The following is a 17,336-nucleotide window of genomic DNA, read 5'->3' on the forward strand; positions in this document are numbered from 1 at the left end:
GTCTCTGTCATGGCTCCATGTGGAGTTTGCATGTTCTCCCCGTGTCATTGTGGGATTTTCCCTGGGTACTCTGCTCTCCACAGTCCAAAAAAAATGCTGAGATTAACTGGAATTACAAGCTGTGAATGGTGTGTGAGTGTGTTCTGTGATCAGCTGGTTCCCTGCCTCCCAGCCATCGGCTCTGGACCCCTGTGACCCCGAACAGGACAAGCAGTTAGAGAAAATGGATGGACTAGCATGTCCATTACTTTCAATGATACTCCATTCATCCAGCAGCTGCTTGTGCCCATACTAACTACTTACCGGTATAATTAGAGAGTATGTAATGCTAAATACTAATATGCCATCATGTCCTAAAACAAACCGCTTTCAAAAAATACATTCACCAGTGAATAAAATCACTTTAAAGGCACCTTGAAGAAGAGGTCTAATCCTGGGGGATTCCTCCACATCTGATACATTGTTCCAAAATCATTATGTTAAATTAAAAAGCTGTTTGAAAGTAACTGGATCTTTTAATGAGGCGAGAGAGGGAAAGAGCGACATTAAAAGAGAACTCTAGAACAGGAACACAATACATCTGCAATGAGCAGCCATTGATTATCAATCAGGGGAGTCATTATCCTTCGCTCCCTGTGCAATGCTGCACACTCCACTCTGGCAACCCCAAGAGCTTCTGTTTAATTTTAATAAAATGGAATTGCAAACACTGCTGAAAATCACATTACTATATATGAAACCATTTGGGGGGAGTGGAAAACAGATTAAGGATTTTACATTATGGCTTCAAAAAAACGCCGATACATTTCGATGGTGCAGTTGCGTTACTCGTGTTTCTTCCAGCGTGACCTTATTGTTATGTGGCCGATATAACAGTTAAAATATGTCACCACACCATTACTAACATTAGCTAAAATGCTTTAATACCTGTTGTTTCCATCAGAGAGTCGATCAGGCTGTAATCAAGCCAACAAGAGAACGTCAGTTGCGAACAGGGAAATAGCGCAGAGCGGGGACAGCACAGGGCCGCGCCGAGATTTAAATGCAGGAGGTGCTGAGCAGCCCCGCAGCCGCCGAGACGAGCCCAGACTCTGGCGACAGGCTCCCCAGGCAGACAGGCCTGACTGCGCCTGCGGCCGGCTGACAGGGCGGCGGCCGACCTGACGTGAGTGGCAGGGAGCGAGTGGAGAGCAGCGGCGGGGGCGGCTGTCACCGAGGGGTGAGGGGGGCAGTAGCTGCGGGCCTCCGTGAGGGACGGCTCTGGGCTGCTGCGGGGCAGGCGGGGACAGGTGGGGTGGAGCGGTGAGCTGGGGGGGGCTGGGGGTCATGGCGGGTGGGGGGTCCTCCCAGCGGCACAGCTGGCTGTCAGGGGCAGCTCCCTCACCAGCTGGCTCATCTCTTATTTATCCCCTTGATTAGCCCTGTGTTTCATCAATCGCAGCTTCGTGCCCGAAGAAGACGTGACTTACGGAGACGGTGTCCTATGCTTCTGTGTGCCCACCACCAGAAAGAAGCTATGAAGCCCAGCTTCTGGCACAGAGACGTGCTTCGACCTAATGGACCTGGATTCCAGGCCGACGACAAGATTGGAACAGGAAGGGGGCCCTTTCACTACAAGACTGGAAACATTCTCTGTTAAAGACAAAGACTTGCCGGACAGCCAGGAAAACCAGCTTCTTTCTGATTAAATGTAAACATTCTAATTGTGTGAACTGGGTATTCTCTGAAAATACATGGCATTACAGATATGAATCTATACAATACAGCCACGGCAAACAAAACAGAAACCATGGTAACAAAAATCCAGCAGTGGCAGTGACAAGCCGCTGTGATTATGCTCATCGCTTCACACACATTTTGCTAAAAATCAGGGCACCAGCTGCACCCAGAGAATTACTGAAACGATGAACCTTGACCTGAGGACTGACAGGCACTGAGTGAGAAGTTTCTGCCACGGTGAAATCAAAGGGGACAGTCTGTATTGTCGGCTCAGGTGTAATTATTGAGCTTAACACTACAACTGTCATTTTGGAGCAAGAATAACCAAGAGTTCTAAATAATGGACGAGTTCCGATTCACAGGAGACTCGCAGGAGTTTTTTTTTTTCTGTGCCGTTGTCTCTTCCGCAGGAGCCGCACTGCTGTTTTATTTAGGTGGGGGTTCTTTGTTATATTTGGGATGCACAACACCACAGTTGACAAGGGCTATATCTTCAGCAACTATGATTACGGCAAGCGGAATTCCAGCGAGACCAGCTTTTATTTGTCAGCACACACGCTTTTCAAAGCAACAGTTGTCGGCTGATTGAACTATAATTACCCGGCACCTGCTCTGTTGGTGTCAGGGGTCGCGTCTCGGCCCTCGGACAGCGCGTGCGGCCACGCCGCATTGTTCCTTTAATGTGGGGGAAACAGCTTTTGGTTTTTCCGAGTGCCTCTGTTCTTTTCAGCAAGGAGGAGAGCACAGTGTGGGCCAATTAGATGCGGTCCCTGACACAGTTTCCATGGCAACTGAGTAAACACTTCTCGTCCATCATATTTTTTATTCTCAAAATAGCCATATGAAGGAGCAATTTGGCAGGTGTATAATTATGCTGTAACGCATCAGGGATTTAAAGGGGTGCCAGCTGATGTCTCTGCACAGACAGCGTGGCCGGCTTTGCGCTGACACATGGCGGCCCCCCCGCTCCCCTCGCCCCGCCCCACGGTTGTGATTTCTAGGCCCGAGTACAACACGGGGGCTGCATTTCCCCTTAGCCTGCTGTTCCTGGAAGGCAGGGCTGTGTAAACCAGGCTCCCGCCCCTGAAGAGGGACCTGTGCCTCATCAGAACAATCAAGTGACATCACAAGCGGCGGGACGGGCAGCCGTCATGCAGCCCCCTGGGACTTGGCGCATGCTGCATGTCGCAGAGCCGCGGATACAGCTTTCCTGCAGAGCAGCCTTCCCATGCATTCCTCTGGTTCCTTTACACCATCAGATTGTCTTAAGAGACACAAGTATAGGACAACCAGTCCAAAATGCATGTTACACTGTACTTACAAAAGGCAGAAATGGGGATTGAAGGCGAAGATCTCTAAGTAAGTGAACGATTCATGGCAGTGTTATAACAGCATCCAGGCGCGCTGTGTGAAAGCAGCTGCTGCGGCCGGCGTAGGCGAGCATGCGGCGTTGTGACATTTCTATATAAACCTGCATTGCGTTTCAGGCCCCCGCATTCCTGCATGTGCTCTGATAGAGGGTAACCACATCTCTGCCGTTTCGCATCTTTGGGTCTTTACCTTTCAAAGTACAAAAGCACATTTTATTTACTTTGACTATGAGCGAAAAAGTAAGAACAAACAGGTGTATTTGCTTCAGGTAGTATGTCAGAAAATAATAATTAATTGATCAAATGCACTCCAGCTTTGATTGTAAGATGACTACAATGAAAAGGCTATTGATACTGCAGAAAAATCTTCAAAGTGTCCTGCTTTCTTCAAAGGTCTACACTTTCTAATCTCCTTCTTCATACTAAAGTTCAGGCAGCAGTGATTCACTTCCATAAACAAACTTCAAAGTCATCAATACCCTTATTGCCTTTCCTCTGAAATCACATTCAATCAGGTGAGATCAAACCATACAATTAGTTCACACATTGCAGACATTGTAACACAATATTCAGCAAAGCTGATTTATGCAAGTTAGCCCCTTCTACATGGAACCCAAACTTACCTGCTCTATATCCGAAACAGCACTGGCTGTTATTGTAGCATTTTAAATTGAAATTAAGCTGCTTCACAAAACCAAGTGCCACTATCCTTTCAGGCCCTCAATTTTTCACCTTATTTGGTTCACATTCAATTATTTTACCACAATGCCATCGTTTTCAGTTTAATTAGATATTAAGGTAAATGTTGACTTAATTGAACACTATATTGAGCTTTGGTTTGACAGAGTCTATGCTGCAGGGAAATCTGTTGTCACAATTCCAATGCTAATAGATCAACGGACAACCACACATTATGGTGAGGGCTAGGAAGAGTAATTAATAACCATTAACGAATCGAATAAGACACTGTTACAGAAAAAGCAATAGGAAGGATGGGCGTTTCGTGGGGACTCAGCTGGCAGGTCTTTGTTCCAGCACTGGGTGCTTGTGGGCTTTTTCATTTTCAACAAAGTTGAAAAGATCAAGTAATTGAAGCAGTGGAGACAATCTTGGTGGCGCGATCTCGGAGTGCCAATGAAAAGCGTGGTACGCTGGGGCTTCCCTTTCTGTGCTCTTTCACGTGGGGGTTATGGGGGAAATGGCTTTTTAATGCCAACACCTGAGAAGTGTTTTTCTCCAAGCCATGCATCATTGTCAGGTGCGGAGATTAAACCTCATTGTTCTCCTTTTGGATTCCTGACATTGGGTTGAAGGGCAAGAAGCTCAAAATGCAAAGACCACAGGAATTAAATAACAAAGATAGAGAGAAGGCCCTAAACAAACAGCCAATCCAACTGAAATGTGCAATATTACATGTAAAAACTTCTGGTGTCATTGTGTTTAACCAGATATAAAAGGCACTGTATACGTAGTACATACTGAGTAAATGATGTAGCTTAAAACCAGATATAAAAGGCACTGTATACGTAGTACATACTGTGTAAATGATGTAGCTTAAAACCAGATATAAAAGGCACTGTATACGTAGTACATACTGTGTAAATGATGTAGCTTAACACCAGGTATAAAAGGCACTGTATACGTAGTACATACTGTGCAAATGATGTAGCTTAAAACCAGATATAAAAGGCACTGTATACGTAGTACATACTGTGTAAATGATGTAGCTTAAAACCAGATATAAAAGGCACTGTATACGTAGTACATACTGTGTAAATGATGTAGCTTAAAACCAGGTATAAAAGGCACTGTATACGTAGTACATACTGTGTAAATGATGTAGCTTAAAACCAGGTATAAAAGGCACTGTATACGTAGTACATACTGTGTAAATGATGTAGCTTAAAACCAGGTATAAAAGGCACTGTATACGTAGTACATACTGTGTAAATGATGTAGCTTAAAACCAGATATAAAAGGCACTGTATACGTAGTACATACTGTGTAAATGATGTAGCTTAAAACCAGATATAAAAGGCACTGTATACGTAGTACATACTGTGTAAATGATGTAGCTTAAAACCAGGTATAAAAGGCACTGTATACGTAGTACATACTGTGTAAATGATGTAGCTTAAAACCAGGTATAAAAGGCACTGTATACGTAGTACATACTGTGTAAATGATGTAGCTTAAAACCAGATATAAAAGGCACTGTATACGTAGTACATACTGTGTAAATGATGTAGCTTAAAACCAGATATAAAAGGCACTGTATAAGTAGTACATACTGTGTAAATGATGTAGCTTAAAACCAGGTATAAAAGGCACTGTATACGTAGTACATACTGTGTAAATGATGTAGCTTAAAACCAGGTATAAAAGGCACTGTATAAGTAGTACATACTGTGTAAATGATGTATCTTAAAACCAGGTATAAAAGGCACTGTATACGTAGTACATACTGCGTAAATGATGTAGCTTAAAACCAGATATAAAAGGCACTGTATACGTAGTACATACTGCGTAAATGATGTAGCTTAAACCCAGATATAAAAGGCACTGTATACGTAGTACATACTGTGTAAATGATGTAGCTTAAAACCAGGTATAAAAGGCACTGTATACGTAGTACATACTGTGTAAATGATGTAGCTTAACACCAGATATAAAAGGCATTGTATACGTAGTACATACTGTGTAAATGATGTAGCTTAAAACCATTCTATCTGAATGTTTAATATTCAATACAGCTTCACACGAAAAGTGAATGCAATACTTGTGTAATGGATAACGGCAGAGATACAAGCACAGCATTTAATGAAGAATGCAGAATAAAAGACACAAAATGTGAGCTAAGAAACGTGTTCAAGGGGCAAGCAAAAGCCAAGAAGGATGCAGAGTGAGAGACATACCAAATGCAAGGCTAAATGCTGGAAAGCAGTGATGAACAATCAGAGATAAAGTCCAGCAGTGAGCAGGATGAAAACCTTGCCGGCATCTTAGTGAGGCCCCATGTACCTTAGATAGAACGTGGCCGGGGGGTGGGGGGTGGGGGGGGCACTGTTTGGGGGAGGCATGCCAATCTATCTATCTATGAAATTTTGGGGGTGAGTCATCGGAATCAGCAGATCATTAAAACCATCATTAAAAGTAGCATTTTCTGTTATATTAATGTTAAGGAAATAAACATTCAGCACATAATCAGTGTGTGTTCATGGGTCACTTGGGCAAACATCTGTATGAATTTGACAGACCAAAGAAAATACATAATTTCTCCTGAAAGCATTTAATATTTATAGAATGATCTGTTCTACATTAAATGTACAGAAAATGTGAGGAAATAGTGGGCAACTGCACAGCTCTTTCATCAACATCGCCATACTTCTTATGATAAAAACACCTAAACATCTAAAACTCCACACTACACAATTACTGAATATATGAATGCAATTTTCCTTTTAGGGGAACTCTCCCTAAAAAAAGATGGGAGCCATTTGTCTTCCTTTTCCTTCAACAGCAGCAATAATAAGCCATCTGGTCGATCCAAACATGAAAGATTAAAATGATATACAGTATGAAGTCCCTCTATTCAATTGCTAATGTCCAAGATTTCAGATCCAGAGGCCAAAGCTGTCATTTTCTGAGGAAGAGGCAATTATAAGATTTCCTCATGGAGATGTTTTGGATCAGGACTCTGCCGTGTGCGACTTGCAGAACTCATTTACCCAAAGAGAACAATACCCACCAAATGTCTTATCGGCTAATCCTCCACAATCCTTTGTATTCATTGACGCCTGCTCTTTCGGCCCTGAGGAACGAGCAGACACTGGGGCACAAGGGTCAGCAGCAAGCCCCACTGCCACAGGCTAGTTTAGCCCCAAAGTCATTATTTCTATTTCCCCCCCCACTGAAAATGGTGGCAGGGGGGCAAAAGAAGGGGCAAATATAATAGGGGGATTTTGGGCAGACAATGGATTGGATTTTGTATGAGTTTGTTCAAGGTCTACAGCTAAAAAGAAGAAAGCCTTAACAAGTCAGTCCAGTCTATTTCACAACGTACAAATGGTCTTATTTCAAGTGTTAACCAAGCGGACCGTGGGGGGGGGGGGCTCACCGTGTGGGTGCCCCCAACAGACATGGGGGAGCTTCTCACACCCAGCGGCCCGTGGGGGGGGCTCACCGTGTGGGTGCCCCCCTTCTCACACCGATAACTGTCAATGCTGTCAAACTCTCATGAAAACAGGTTCCCTAATGAACAGGAGACAGGCCAACATTGGTTGTTAGACTTTATGCAAAGTATGCATATTTTTTTCTGTATGTTCTATACAAGGACTTCCTGTGATATATTTAGTCTTGTTCAGCATTCCAGAGTGGCAAGTTCAAAATCAGAATCCGCGATCAATATAGTGTGAAAAGCCAGTTTTGCCACTGAAGGCATGTCAATCCCTCTGAAACAAGCTGGATCATCAGATCTTCAGCTCCTTCACTGGCTGGCTCCCATCGTGGTCTCTTCTGCTTTAACACTCAACACAGAAAAAACTCATTTCATTGTCCTTTTCGCAAAATGAATTTCAATTATGCATAAACTCATCAGAATCTGCCTCACAAAGAGGACCGACTGGACACCGACTGAGAAAAATGTTGCATGTTGTTTTACAGCTAATGTCAAAGATGAAATGTAACCGCTAATAGCATTTTTGTGACTACAACCATGTTCGTTTCTTTATTATTATTATTTTTTTAATCGCTATAATAAAATATAAACCACCATCAAGATCAGTATTGTACAAGTACTGGTAAGCATTTACTGAGCTGTGTATTATTAAAACATGCACAACATCTGTCAATAGCTAAGTAATAATAAGTCTTTGGGTCCCACCCAGAGTTGATGGTCTCATGAAGGAGATTGAGTTTTTGCCTGAAGGACAACCACTCTCTCAGATTTCAGGTTGCAGGTTCCAATTAAACCCAAGATGGACCACATGTACACAATTATTTGAGCATTTCTGCATTGACTCGCTGTCAGCGAAGGGTGCCATTGATATCTACAGTGTATATCTCCCCTTACACAATATTTATAAAAGGACCGCAGGAACAATGAAAAAGTAATTTTCTTTTCTTCAGTTTACATTTGCCGCTTTTTAATATGGCATCCCTCAAGGTTGTTCTGTTGAAAAGTTGTTGGATTGCAAGGATTACCATATCAAGGGGAACCCAGTCAGCTTCCTGTGATGTAAAACAGTAAACTGAAAATGGGACGTCTTTCAGTGATAAGTTCAGTTGTCTGAGACGCTCAGAGCTAAATCAGGTTGAGGGATGCAGGCTGCAGGCTGCTTCTGTACACTTGCCATCTTACCATAATCAAACAGTCTGCCTATTTTGTCCTGGTAGATTATAAGTCAGTTGAGTGTTGAATGCTGGTTGAATGGGAAGCTGGTTAACTGAAAAACTATTGACCCCTTTTTACTCCAGCTTTTACATCCTAAATTAAAACTGAACACACTGATACGAAAGACACATTAAAAAAATCCCCAACAAAAATAGGTTAGTGAGAAAATAATTCATTCTGGAGGTTCTCTTTTTTTCCAGTGTTCTGCGAGATCAAAGCCTTTTTCCAGCCCTAATTAACAAAACTAATGCAGATTCCAGACCTTCTGGCATTGGATAGGGCCTTGGAGGAATAGAGCTGAAAATTTCTGCAGATTTAAATAATTAATATGACACCTTGAGCTCTGCGCAGAAAGGGGAGCCCCATGTTCGAGTTTAGAACAATGTCACTGCCAAGTGTAACGCCGTTCGTTCGGATGAAAATAAGGTGGGCGGACTGCAGCAAGTTCATTGTCTGTTATTTTGGCGGCTCGGCGAATTGTTGCGCCCTTTGTCATGCTAAGCAGGCCCTTTCAGGGGAACTTTGTAAACCAGCCCCTAGTTCATCTCTGGGTATGGGGAGCAGGGGACGCAGCGCCTGCTTGGGGACTAGGTGGTTGGTCATTTTATGGTTCCTAATCCCCCTAATCCCCCTTAGAAGGGGGCTTGTGAATGCAAAATCTGCTCCCAAACGTCCTTAGGATTCAAACGCTGCGCTTGAGGGACTGTATCATTTGATAAAAACCCCAGCAGAAGGAGGAGAAGAGAGTGAAGCGCCGCCCAGCAGCCCTGCTTTACAGCACTGCGCCGTGCGCCGGGCAGCGCGTCGCCAATGCCCTTCCTGCCCGCCACTGCATTATCTCGCACCATCATAAAATACGGCATGCAAAGGGGAAGATAATGCGATGCGGTAACTGTATACACGATCTGCTCTTTATAAAAATGGACCTTATGTCCATACACCCCGATGACTCACCCCCAAAACTGTCTTTCCCCAAGGCAAGCAGCATGGTGGCTAAAGCCTAAGCTAATCCAGCTGGCCTTATTCAAATTAATTCTCCACTGGTGAGATAATCATAGCAGAGGCACTCCTGCTCTCTTCATTATTACTTCATTAAAACTGGATATCGGGGTCTGTTCTGGACATATCAGAAATCTACGATGTAGCTTTCAAAGGAACTGACAGGGAGCAAGGAGCCGAGTAAAGAATATTAATCTAGGTTGATCAAGGTGTGAATGACCCCATAATATGATTCCTGGTCACTGTGTGCATCACAAAATCACCTGAAAGCATCTGTAATTAAAGCAACTTTCAGAACAAATGTGAAGCGACCATTCATGTGCGTTTTCAAGTCATTTATAATCTTAATTTCAAATTTACTTGGAATGTGTAATTCAACTAAGATCCTACACAGAAGTTGGTTTTTCTAACAGAGATCTGACTGCCACCCAAAAGTGTTGCTCTACCTGATCCACCGAGGGACCATAGCGACCAACTGTGTCCCCTGAAGGTAACTAACTGGGAAAACAGGCCTGTGATCATCTGGCAAAGCTCTCCTCTACTGAAAACTGTTTTAATACAGAGGATATGGTGTCTCAATCCATTTTAATTTGAGGAGTATGACAGGAGAGGATAGCTGTAAGACAGTGCCTTAGGCCTAGCAAGATCCCAAACTGGCTCTCAGAGCCACCTTTCTTGTTGGGGAGGGGCATCATCGCCAATGGTTTTGAAATGCGGTCAGTCTTTCCGCCATCTACAAAACAGGGTTCACACGCAGAAGCGACGGTGAAGGAAACGGCCTGCTTTGGCGATTGGCATGGCCCCGGCGTGGAGTTCAAAGCAGGCTTACGGCCTGTGCCAGAGCGGGTCGCTGATGCTCTGAGCTTCACGGCTCCCATCCAGCCCTGCATTTACACGAGTGCCGCCAAAGGAGTCGCCTGTAACCCCAGAAATGCTGCGGTTTGGGAGCCCTCCTCGCTTTCGTCTCCGCTGTGCATATAGCCCGCAGCGAGTAACACTAGAGTTCAAAACAACAGCCATAAGTACGGGCTGCTTTCAGGATGCCAGAATTGGTTAGTGGTCTGATATCTTCAAGACATGAGGGAAAATTGCTGTAATCCACAAGAAAAAAAAGTAGAAGCAGCCCTTTAATTCCACAGCCAGTACATTCTGCCATTTTTAATAAATTGCTTATTTTGCAGAGTCTCTCATTTCCTATTTCCATATTCAGGGTGAAACAATGCTGCCCCCCTTCCACCTTTACCTTCAATCATCTGCTGCCTTTGACAGCATCAGCACGCCAATGATAATATTATTATTGATAGCATTTAAATCTTCATGGTGCTTGGAACATTGACTATCTTAACTGTCAAGGTCATAGAGGTGGTGATATCTCTGCAGATGGACCATCCTTCAGATGGACCTTCCCCCTCAGACGGACCTTCCCTCTCAGACGGACCATCCCTCAGATGGACCTTCCCTCAGACGGACCATCCCTCAGATGGACCTTCCCCCTCAGACGGACCTTCCCTCTCAGACGGACCTTCCCTCACTCATTCACTTTCCTTTCATATATAATATCCTTTCGTTCTTTGGCCAATATAAACAAGTGCACAAGAAGGTAACAGAAGTTTAGCAATATTTTAAAAAATTACGTTGGGGCCATGATTTGCTTTCTCACAAAAAAATTAACATATAACAACATAACATGCTATTTAAGTATTGTGCCCTTATATAAAACATTTATACAACTACTGTAGTTAAATAAAATAAATAAATATAAAGAATAAATGAAAGGAGTTCCAAACCCAAAATGTCCAAGAAGAGGCCGCATCCCATCAGTAGACTATATTTTTGGCTCTACACTGGGAAGATTTAGGGCACAGATCCCTCACATGTCGCCCCTCTCTGGCTTAAGGCGTGTTCTCACCAGGCCGCCTGCCGTACTCAACAGCTGCTCTGTAGCAGTACTTGTTGCACAAATGCGCACGTACTTTCTGCCCTGCCTGGCCGTCAACAGGAATCTTTCCTGGTTGTCACAGCCCCACAGCAGAGGATTCGCTGACGTGTCCGATGTTCCTCCTGCGGCTGCGACGTCAGTGCTGTATCAGACTGCTTGCTGTATGATATGAGCTGGCTACTGGGAGCCGCCACTCTGGATATGCACACTCTCCTCGGTAAGCCGTGCTACTCCAGATATCTGTATTCTTTTTCTGACTGCCTGCTTTGTCCCATACCAAAGAGTGGGTTTTCTTTGGTAAGAAATGAAAAAACATGTAATGTAAGCAGTCACCATTTGCTGCTGTCCCAAGGATGGGCGTATGGTCAAATTGTAGGCCAAGTAGTTCAGAGTTGGGCAAGTAGCACTGAATGGCTGAGTCTGAACTGGTTTCAAAGACTGGTCGTGTTTGATGCTTCGACCATAATACTGGGTGACACGACGTTTATCAGTTTAAACACAAAATGTGCTCAGATGGTTGTATTTGAGCCTATCCAGCTAGGTACGCAACTAGGCCATCAGATCTGTGTTGGTAACCCTTCTCACTTCATCTATTGTATATTTGAGAACATATAACTAAGATTATATACATAGTGTATCCATTTACCCTTAATGACCTGTGTGTAATTTATTATTAAACTTTAAATAATTAATTACATCAAATAACTTATCTTGTATTTTACCAATGAGCAGTATTCCTGTAAGTATTACCAGGGTAACACTTTACGTAAAGGGGCACAAATAATACAGTATTATGACATTACTTGTGTATTAATTAGCCATAAACTTCTTAGTAACATACTGATTTCAAACTAATTCATCATTAATGAATTGTAATGGGTGCTTGATCTCAGGCAGTTACTGTATTTGTTACTATATCTGTTAATTCTGTAAAGCTTTGTGAACGACTGAAGGAACAAGTAACGAATAACACAAGTTATAACCAGATCTTATGTTTTGTTAATCATTAATGAATCGTGATGCATCTTTTATCTCAAGTAGCTGCTGTATTTGTTCGATTTGTACTTCAGTAGTAGCTGAGTTGTTGCTAAGCATTTGTGCCCAGTCAAGTAAAGTGTAACCATTATCAGCATTATTTACATCACTGCTATTACTCCAGCAATGTCTGGCCAGATTAAACCAGCATTTATTCAGCAATTACAAAAATAAACAGTGGCCTTAGGACACTAGCCTCCAACAAGTAATATGAGTAGATTAGCTGACTTGTGATTGGCTCCAACTCTGCCAGATTGGCTGATGAATCCCCCGTAAATGCTTAACCACTGAAAAAGCTCCTTTTCGTTTGCTGAGTTCCAATGCCACCATCACTCACATCACTATCACGTCTATTCAGTTTCTTACCTTCTCTGCACTTTCTATGAGACAAACACCCAGATAAAAAACACGCGGAAAGCCCTGTGTAAGAACCTGCGCCTTTCAGACACAGAGGCACAGCTGGGAGCTCACTGGCGCTGCTTGTGTTGACAGGGCTTTGAGCCAGTGCTTGCCTTCACTAAAACGCTCAGGGCACTGAGGAATGTTCCCCCCACTCCCCAGTACCAGCCCAGCTGTACATCCTGACAGGAACATCAAGGTAAATTCAAAAGACAGCCTGACACCCACAGAGAAAAGCTTGTTTTGATGCGGGAAAATGGACCGCTTTACCGTATACAAATACCAACGAAAACTGGAAACAGCAAGCACAAGTCCAAAGGGAAAGGCAAGCAAGCCTGCTTCAGAAGAAATTAGAGGAAACAAAACAGAAGCTGGTAATAAAAAAGACTTTTCCAGCTGCAATTAGGCAAATCCCTTATGCAGTAAAAGTAGAACAGGTATGAGGAGCAGAGTGAAAAGGCAATATAAAAGTTTGTAGGCCAATATAGTGGCTGTATGACTCACATGTTGACCCCCCTGCCAGTGCCAGCCTGCCCCCAGCCTTAAATCTGTCAACAACGTAGTCCACAGAAACACACAACCTCTCTCTCTCTCTCTCTCTCTCTCTCTCTCTCTCTCACACACACATACATGTTGGGTATACCTATCCTTATTTTCAGTTTTTTTCATAGCAGTCACCAATTTTTATAAAATAGAGTTTTCCCTTATGGGGACCAGGAAACCGGTCCCTATTTGGAAGGAATGGACAGCGGGCAGTGTGAAGCAAGCAGGAGATCTTGTTGAAGTCAGTTGTGAAAGAAATCCAGCTACTTGCTGATCTGATTGCAAGGCCATGTGATCTATTTGCAAGGTCATGTGATCTGGTTCCAAGGCCATGTGTTCTATTTGCAAGGTCATGTGATCTGGTTCCAAGGCCCTGTGATCTAATCACTCCTATGCAAAAGAACTGAAGAGTTCTGAAGGAAGGGTCCAGTGTCCTGCCTCCACAAAGACAGTGGGAAGCTCTTCTGAAGCTTAGTAGGGCTGCTGGAGTGAATGCACATGCTATAGAGCCTAGAAATGTCCTTACTTTACTGTAATCTGACACTCGACTGACCCCATTACCTTCTGTATTTAAAGCTCAGGACTGGGCTGCTTTACGTGATAATCAATTGTAAAGCATGCAGGTCACAGGTCACACGAAGTTGTTTGGTCCCTTGTGTAAAACCACAATAAAATGAAAACAAGCAAACATTTTGCTCTTTGCACCTCAGAACAGTGCAATGTCTGTCAGGCTTGCTTTAATAATTTATCCGCTTAACACCAACACGCCCTCAGTGTCTGCTGAATAAAAACAGTGTGTCCCTCCCACTCGAAATGGACTCCCACCGTCTGAGCATATAACACGAACGGGGCGAGCTGTTCCGGGTGTGTATGTATTTCGGCGTGCTCAGTGAATCCTAACTGGATAAGACATTTGCGTGCGTCACTGTTTATGTATGTGTGCTCCAAATGGACGCTGTGTAAATTAAATGCAATTTCTTCACCTGCAGAGCGCCGGTGTGAGATTAAGCCCATGCATATATGCATGGGCCCGAAGTGACCTGTCTGCAGACGGCTGATTTCCCAGCGGGCTCGGCTGCCACGGCTGAGCCTAATCCTGACGGAGGTGAGGAAATCCTACGGCGGGTCAAAATTGAGCTTAATCTCGTTCCTCCTCATGAAGGGAAACGCACAGAAATTGCCCAATAAGCTTCATTCCTAGGCTGAGCGGCAGTGCGCCCTGTCATTGAGGCTCCCTCATCATTAGATTTCCTGTGCATAAGATAACATGATTACAGTGTGAGAAATGCCCATCCGTCTTTCTTTTCCAAGCAGTTAATTTAATAAAGTTTACGGTCTTTAAGCAGTAAGACTCATGCTGTGCGACTGCTTCTTACCTAATGCAAGATGTTTCATTTAGCTTCTCATACACAGGCACTGTGCTGTGGACCATTTTCATTGTCGGGAGGAAAGATTCAATCAGTCCCTGGGGGTTGATTACTAGAGGTTGATTACAGCAGGTTGATTAGTGTGGGTTGATTAACGTGCTTTCAGGTTCACAGAGAAGTAGAAGCCTCTCAGTACACTGGGACCAAGCAATGCTTAACCAGTACTTTGTCCAATTACTGATATTTGTTCTCTGACATCACGTTAATTTAGAAACCCCATTTCACAAATGTTTGCACAAGGGTTTCATTGCAAGGCAACGTATATTTATAATGAAAATTGCATTTCATATATACACATAGCTTTCGGCTACGGGCAATTTACAGGCAACAATTAGCCTCATTGCATGTCTGTAGGAAACCAGTGTAAATGGGCAGGACATGCAGCAGTGCTGCCCAGTGAGCTGCTGTGTGTCACTGTGCGGGTGTGCGCCCTGCCACTGGCCGGCGTCTTAGGCCCCCCCATGACCCGGTCAAGGAAGACAGATCCATAGATGGATACATATTCATTCATATATAGGTTATTTTTAGGACATATTTCATGATAATTCCATGGTAATTCACTTCCTCATCCAACTGCTCCAGCCCATACCTTATTCTTCAACCCGATAGTGGTGTTTCCCGATATGAGACATTTTATGAATCATCCACCCATATAATTAAAAAGAGTATATATTAAAGGATCTCACATCAAATGTTGAACAATGACAGCTCTTCCTAACAGGCAGCCTAAAGTTTATCTAGTCACCAGCGTGTCTGTCACACCGTCGCACAATGACAACCAAACGGTTTCAGCGCCCAAGTCGGGAATGAGGTAAAGCAATAACACAGCTAGTCACCAGCGTGTCTGTCACGCCGTCGCACAATGACAACCAAATAGTTTCAGCGCCCAAGTCGGGAATGAGGTAAAGCAATAACACAGCTAGTCACCAGCGTGTCTGTCACGCCGTCGCACAATGACAACCAAACGGTTTCAGCGCCCAAGTCGGGAATGAGGTAAAGCAATAACACAGCTAGTCACCAGCGTGTCTGTCACGCCGTCGCACAATGACAACCAAACGGTTTCAGCGCCCAAGTCGGGAATGAGGTAAAGCAATAACACAGCTAGTCACCAGCGTGTCTGTCACGCCGTCGCACAATGACAACCAAACGGTTTCAGCGCCCAAGTCGGGAATGAGGTAAAGCAATAACACAGCTAGTCACCAGCGTGTCTGTCACGCCGTCGCACAATGACAACCAAATGGTTTCAGCGCCCAAGTCGGGAATGAGGTAAAGCAATAACACAGCACTCCTTTTACACCACACAGTGTTGTTAGAGAACACTCTTTAGTGCTCGAAACACTGCACTTTGACAGCTGCCTACTGTAGTGTGCCTGTAATGACAAGCCTTCTGAGGTTACTGATGGTGCCTTGGCCCGAAAAGCAGCCGGGGTAATGGTTAGAACAGCAGACACAGAACCGGGCTCTGGCATTCCACCCACACATGAAAACATGCTCACGTAGCATATAGTCATTATTCAGGCCTCCGTCTCTAAGACTCATAAGGGCAGAAAATAAGCAGGTTGTTGGATGGTGCTAAGGACGTTTTCCCTCCCCCATATCTAGTGGATATCATCCAACAGGCTCCAAAGCCTTGACAGCTCACCACCAAAATGTTAAAGAGTCACCACTTAGCATGGATAACAAACATTTCAGAGGAACCATTAGGGCAAGTGAAGAAACTCAGGCACATGGAAATCACGTTTCCCGGATAGGGAGCAATCCCGAGATGGCGACAGCCCTGTCCCTGTCTCTTGGTGGGGAACGTGTCAACTTGTGGCATCTAGTGCTTAAGAAAGTGGACCTTTATTCTGGTGGTTTATTATTCAGTCCAGCCTCGACTCTAAAATTCATAAGTGTACAAAATAAAAAATGCACCAGGAACTTTTTTTCTTCTCTTACACAGCACAGAGCAAGGAAAGGTCCCAAGTCTTGGCAGTGTCCCTGCCCCCCCCCCCTGGATGGTTGGGGGGGGGGGGGGGGGGTGCATGTCAGTGTGTGGCATGTAGTGGTTTAGAAATGGACATTTACATTTACCCAAGGGGTTACCCTTGAGCACGGGTCTCATTCAGGAAGCTCAGACTTGCTGCAGTGAATACCCAGCTGTATAAATTGGTCAAGCACAAAACTGTTGTTCGGATGAACTCATCTAATGAGCTGCTAAATAAATAAACAAACAAATAAATAAATAAGTATACAAAATGTTTTCAGTGAGTGCTCTGACAACAACTCTAAATAGACACTGTCTGGGTGAATTTTAATCAGACGCTACATTTGCTGCACAGAAAGCGATGCACCTTTGTTCAAAATCAAAACATGATTTCTTTAGCACTGACAGCATGAAATAATAAATTTAATCATGACGATATGAGGCAAATGATAATCAAGGCATTTACAGAGAAGCAGCTTCAAACTCGGAGTCAGTTTTATGCTAGAAAACGTGTTGAACCAAACAGTAGTAAGAGATTCTCAAAGCA

At 43.9% G+C, this 17,336-nt stretch overlaps 1 protein-coding gene across 4 annotated transcripts in view; it reads left to right on the forward strand.

Moving 5' to 3' along the window:
* LOC111838235 (SH2 domain-containing protein 1A-like) overlaps positions 1-1,665 on the forward strand; it is a 33,194-nt gene extending 31,529 nt beyond the window's left edge. For all 4 annotated transcript variants that reach the window (XM_072699801.1, XM_023801020.2, XM_023801017.2 and 1 more), the window contains exons 5-6: positions 944-1,165; positions 1,442-1,665. In XM_072699801.1, coding sequence (XP_072555902.1) covers positions 944-1,164 — 221 coding nt within the window. In that variant the 3' untranslated portion in view covers position 1,165; positions 1,442-1,665. The remainder of the gene's footprint in view (positions 1-943; positions 1,166-1,441) is intronic.
* Positions 1,666-17,336: the final 15,671 nt, after the last annotated feature.

Source organism: Paramormyrops kingsleyae, chromosome 1, assembly GCF_048594095.1.
Source record: "Paramormyrops kingsleyae isolate MSU_618 chromosome 1, PKINGS_0.4, whole genome shotgun sequence".
Lineage (NCBI taxonomy): Eukaryota > Metazoa > Chordata > Actinopteri > Osteoglossiformes > Mormyridae > Paramormyrops > Paramormyrops kingsleyae.